We start from the raw sequence: 6,000 nt of genomic DNA on the forward strand, positions 1-6,000 counted from the left end.
TGTTGTATTGTGTAAATTGTGAAAATTGTAAAATTTGTGATTATTTGTTGAGAGTGTAAATTAGCAAAATTCATTGTAATTGTAAACTTGATTATTTTATCACAATTTTAACTATGTTTAATTTTTGTTTATAATGTGACAAGGCCTATATCCCTTGACCTGTTTGCTCATGTGGGGATCTGCAGGTGGATTGAAAATAAATAAATGAATAATATCACACACTGCTTTACAGAATCATCAAATATGAGGAATTAAAAAAAAAATTCAGAATGTTATATTAATTATATTTCATAATAGTATAAGACTAATCACATTCCTCATAAAAGATAGGACGAACCACATACTATGGCAAAAAATATTATTATTTTGAGGGTAATTCATGCATTTAGGGAAAGGCGGGACTACCAACATTTACCATACACCAACGCACCACACGCACCACTAATCGTGTCGCACACAATGGCTTTACCAAGCTATGTTTCACATTATAACATAGATAACAAAATAATTTGCGTAAAAAAATACAAAAAATAAATTTCAATGTAATTCCAAGCAGCTTAACTTAGGCATAAAAGCTAAATTACAACATAACCACACAGCATGCACTGTGATAACAAAAAATAGAACAATCACACTGTACGGGAATTTCATTATTTTGCAATTTACTTACAAGTCTGATTTGCCTTGTCTATCCCAATTTCTCCACATTTCAGCATTCACTATTTCCGCCATCATTTAATACGACTATGGACAAACTTCCAAACACATTAACAAAATCAGATACATTTAGCCAACGAAAACACCAAAACGTTCACAACCAAAGTCAGGTTCTACAGTTCATAGATAAGAAAACTAAAATCACAATCCGAATGAAAACGACGTTTCATGAAATATGGAGCTGTGATATGTTAGTTTCGAACAATGAAATGATTTTTTTTTTTTTTAATTGTTTGAATGGTTAACGGCTTTCGCCCACAACCAGAACTAAATCATTCCAATCTTTATCATTTCGTAGCAATCATATCTCTTACTGTAAATAAACATCCATGCCTTACCCGGGACTCGAACCCAGAGCCCCTCGCACCGTAAGCCGGTGTGCATCCGACTACACTACGGAGGTCGGCAACAATGAAATGATAATAATTCTCTATTTATTTCCAAAAGGGTATATAGGTAAGGTTATCGTAAACACGGTCATTTAAATAGATCTGGACACTATCGGCTAGTGATGCTCACTGCGGCAGTCGAACTAACAGCTATAGTAGGTAGTAGTAGTAGAAAATAGTCTTAACATGTGGTTTAGCGAGAGTTTCGAATAAAATTGGGTATATATTTTTTAAAACTCTATTTCGTTTTAAACTTCGGGTAAATTTTAGGAGTTTAATTTATTTTAGAGCTTTGTAAGAATTAAATGCAAAACAAATTGTAACTTCGCCGCAATAGACAGTTAAAAATTGGAGAGTAGAGAATGCAGATCCCAAAAAAGCTAGGAAATCTCATAATAAAGCATGTATTAAATGCATATTATGGGCAGATTTGTTTCAGGAATATGTATTTACCAAACATTTCAATCTTTCAAATTTCATGTTTAATCAAATAATTCTTTTTAAACTAACAAGAAAAGGGTCCACGTCAGGGCTCGCTGATTTGGCTTAAACTGTGTGAGAAGAATCAGGTTGGTGCCCATTTTACATCCTAAAATATCTCGCCAGAGTAAGCACAAGGAAGCAAGAAAAAGCACTTAAAAGGTTTATAATAAAGTTTGAACATTTTTTTTTAAATTTGTTTCAATTTAGCAATGTGGCATTGTGGTCATGTGACTTGTGTGGTCTCGGCATGCCCAAACCACTGAGGGTCACGTTTCTCGCGCGAAGTATGCAAAGCATGGGAACGACTTGGACTGAGATTTGCGGTGTAGTCTCACAGTGAACAATATTATTTTAGTTAGGAAAGACAAGTGATGAAGTACCTTTAATTTACAATTGGTGATTAAATAAATAAAAAATTTTTTGATAGATTGCCAGTGGACGAGTACATACACTACAGCGACAGATGAACACATTAACACTCCTCGATAGCCATGCCAGCAGCTATCGATCCATCGACCTCGATGGACCTCCCTTTGCTAACTAACTCACACCACTGATGTGTTTGTGGCATACCCATGCTAAACAGGTGGATGTTGATGTAGCATAACAGCATGTGTGACAGAGGAGCACCGATGGTTTGCATAAAATGCCCCCTCCAATGAGGCAGTTATGTGCACCAACACCTCTTATCACACACACTGGATTGGAGAACCGGTTAGTCGCACTGGGTCGTCGATCAGGAGTCCAGGCTCTGGGCTCGTGTACCGTGTGCTAGTGTGGAGTGACCATACTAAGTATGGTAAAGATTGCATCATGGTACAGTGTATGCTTGAGTTCTGGAGCTGCCCCTGTGTGTTACCCTATTTGTAGTCTCTCAAGTGGTCTGATGCACTGCGAATAACATATAGAGGGGGTGACTGCTGTCACTGCAGGCATGGGAGTGTATAATTGGTAATCTTGCAGGTAGACTGGAGCCATGTGCGTCCAGGTAAAACGAATTGGTGTGGGAGTTACTGTGGTTCCTGCAGATATGTCATCGGTGTGGAAAGCTCGGCTCGTGACCCAGTGGCACCTGGGGACATTGTTATCGATCCCACATGACTGTTGCACTTCGGTGACTCACATATACTTGCCATCCCCGACCGACTCCTGGTTGCTCTGTCAACCCACCAGATTCGGAGACCATTGCATGCAATGGGGATTTTGTCTCTCAGTCTACGGCTTCTTCTTTTGAAAAAGGCGAATCACTTAGATTGATGTCCAGCAGTCACTGTGGCTTGTCTGGCTTGCGAGCTCGGATTCTGCCCCTTTGTCATCTGGCTGCCAAATGAGTGGTTCCCCTCCTGGTACCTCCATAGAGGGTTCGATTAGACTGTTCTTTGTGGTTGGTGGAGTTGTTTCTGGTGAGATGTGGCTACCCTCATCTGTCTCAGTGTCGACAGGAGGGGTGAGTGTATGTGATCGCTGGATTACAAAATGTACACTTTCTTTCTATACATCTTAAGACCACAATTCATTTTTATATTACAAGTATTTGTTATGTGCAGGATATTTCGATATACTAAATTAAAACAGCAAGCATCACGTACCACAGGATCAATATTGTTACGAACGTGAGCAAGGCCGGGACACGTGCAGGTTCAGAGCTGGCTGGTGACTGCCGCAACATGATATGTGCCGCGCGCGACTGGAAGAACAAGGATTGTCGCTTTTCCCCTTCCTTCCCACCACTCCCCGCGTAGTGCCCTGCCTTTGACATGTTACTGAAACCTGACAGCTGCGGAGTTATGCGAGCCGCCGACACGTGTTTCGAGAGATTTCTGCCGTCGTGTCGGCTTGGAATGACGTGACTGGCCCTGGCCGCGCTCGTGAGTTCCAGAAATGGCGGCTGATATTCAAAAAGAGGACGTCAGTTTCAGCAAGAGAGTTCAGAGTGAGTGAGTCGGAGTTCAGAGAGAGAGAGTTGAGGCGGGAGCCTTCCCGCAGCGGAGCTTCCGGGGCGATAGTGCCGCGGGTGCGGCAGAGTGGCGAAGTCCTTGGACGAAGGTTCCAGGGAGAAGAGTTCAGTTCTGGGTTATAGTGTCACGGGCGTGGCGGAGTTCCAAGCGAAGTTTCGAGCGAGGCATCGAGTGGGATCTCGGCGAAGGCAAGTGCGTCGGCAGCGGTGGAGTGCGGCGGCGGAGTCCCGCGGCGGAGATCCACAAGGGGTGCTGCAGCGAGAGTTGCGTCAGAGGTGCGGCCTAGCGAGGTGTGTGGATTGTAAGAAACGAGTGACTGGTGAAGCAACATTTTTTAAGTGTGATGTCGTCCGACCGAAGGCCACCCTAAAGCCCGATCTGCAACCGCCAGTATTCAACCCCGCTAATGGAACGCGCCCCTAGCCATGGCCCACCCGAGTCAGGCGAGCCACCAGAAACCAAAGTAGAACCCGGCCCCACTCAAATAAACAGACCGTCATTTCAACCAACCACGTTATAAAAACAAACACTGATTATTAAACAGTATTACGTATTAATTTAAAGTTGGTTGACGAAAGTGCGACGTAGGAGTGCCTGGGCACTCACGTGTGTAATACGGCGATACGTGTGTGAGTGTTCCCCTGGCGGCCTTCTGCCTGTATTAGTCAATGAAACCATATGACATAATTATTCATCCCTCGTGTTAAGTTATTACCCCCACCAGAGCAATCCGGCAAGAGACGAACAGTCGCTGGTGTGATGTACAATTTAAATTAAATAATTCCTAAACATAATAACTTCAAATTGTAGAAGGGACGAATAACCTTGGTCCAGCTTTAATAATTAATGTAAGAATTTAACGTCATTAAATTTTCTTATTTAACATGTCACATTAAAAACTAACGTAATGAGGTCAACCCTGGTGCGAGGGCCACCGAGCCTCGGCCGGACGCCATGACATGACGCCAGTACAGCGCGACTCGTGGACCGGGGCGGACGCACATCCCACGGAGAGACATCATCCTTTGTCCACACCGAGTTCACTTCTGGTAAATATAGTCACTTCTTAAAAACTCCTCTTTACTAACCTCTCCGTGCGTACCCGGTCCAATTTTCGGTCCAGGACCTAATCCGGCCTCATAAATCTAAAATCCCCCTGCACCACACTTGGTCCGCGGGGTAGGTTCAGCATCCGGCACGGGCCGTCCCCCGAGGAACAGAACTTTTTAGTTAAAATCAGTCGCTCCAGCACTGACACCACCCGCAAGGGAACTTTGAACGAATTTAGCTGCGGTCCGCGCTCCACTACCGTGGACGCGAACACCGCCTCGATACGTAGACTTACGGGATTGGCCGCCTCCAATCACCCTCACCCCTCGTGTGAATAACCAGGCTCAGAAACGCCTAGGGCCACGCTAATAAGTAATAGTTTGTGACTTTGTACGGCGCCTTGAAACTGATCGTTTTCATTTGTAAACTTGTGCAACGCACCTCCACGTAACATTCATAAACTTGTGCAATGCACCCTCGTGTAACATTTCTTTTGTAAACTTGTGCCACGTTTTATTAAGTAACTTTCAGACTTAGTTGTGTGTAATTGTGTAGTTTTTTTGTATTTTGTGACGTCACCTGTTGTACGACGTGGCGTGTAACCAACGGCTTTACACCCAGGCCACAGTCACCTGAATAAATGACGCACGTCATTTATTGCCTCATTTCAGCGTATGATTATTTCACCCTACGATTCCCAACCACCGCCGAGTAGGGAATTCCTTAAACCCACGCAACATCGCCGACGGTCCTAGTGGGCCACGCAGGGCAATCGACCTCACGACCCACCTACCGATTAGCACCAGAGCTAGTCTGGCGCCCATCCGGACACATTACATTCACAGCAGCCACTCCCGCTAGGAACCGCACCGGGACTCGAGCCCGAGACCCCGGACGACGGCAAGTGCAATTGATTATTTGGCAATTTTATAAGATTAATTGTAAGTGACATAAGTAGTGGCCATTAATAAAGCTGTGTGTGATAAAAATCTTTAATTGGGCTATCCTTTACGAACCTGAGGTAAATAGTAACAATATTTACAAGATTATGCCCTAAGGATCAAGGGAAAATCTTGGATATGTGATACGGAACAATTACCGAAAGCTTTTGCTAACAGTCACCTGCACAGAAATCATTTTCCAGTGGCTAACACAATAAAAAAAAATATTTTGTTAACCATGTATTGTGTCAAAGCACTTACATAAAACTTATGACAAAAATTGAACAAATTAAACACTTAACCTCACTATTATTAATAAGTGTTTTTTGATGTCCACTAATATGGTTATGAGTACAAAAAAAAACAACCAAGTTGGCCAAAGGTGAACCCTTCGGGATTCGGGTGCGTTCGGGTAGGGTCTCACCTCTGTGTATATTTTAGGCTTTCCATGGTCCGCTCTTT

The 6,000-nt window shown here is 43.4% G+C and overlaps 1 protein-coding gene across 2 annotated transcripts in view; it reads right to left on the reverse strand.

The window, feature by feature from the left end:
- LOC134536715 (THO complex subunit 2) overlaps nucleotides 1–847 on the reverse strand; it is a 188,786-nt gene extending 187,939 nt beyond the window's left edge. Inside the window, exon 1 of one of the 2 annotated variants that reach the window (XM_063376592.1) lies at nucleotides 671–847. In XM_063376592.1, coding sequence (XP_063232662.1) covers nucleotides 671–735 — 65 coding nt within the window. In that variant the 5' untranslated portion in view covers nucleotides 736–847. The remainder of the gene's footprint in view (nucleotides 1–670) is intronic. The other variant, XM_063376591.1, reaches the window with a different exon arrangement.
- Nucleotides 848–6,000: the final 5,153 nt, after the last annotated feature.

Source organism: Bacillus rossius, chromosome 11 (genome assembly GCF_032445375.1).
Source record: "Bacillus rossius redtenbacheri isolate Brsri chromosome 11, Brsri_v3, whole genome shotgun sequence".
NCBI classification, from domain to species: domain Eukaryota; kingdom Metazoa; phylum Arthropoda; class Insecta; order Phasmatodea; family Bacillidae; genus Bacillus; species Bacillus rossius.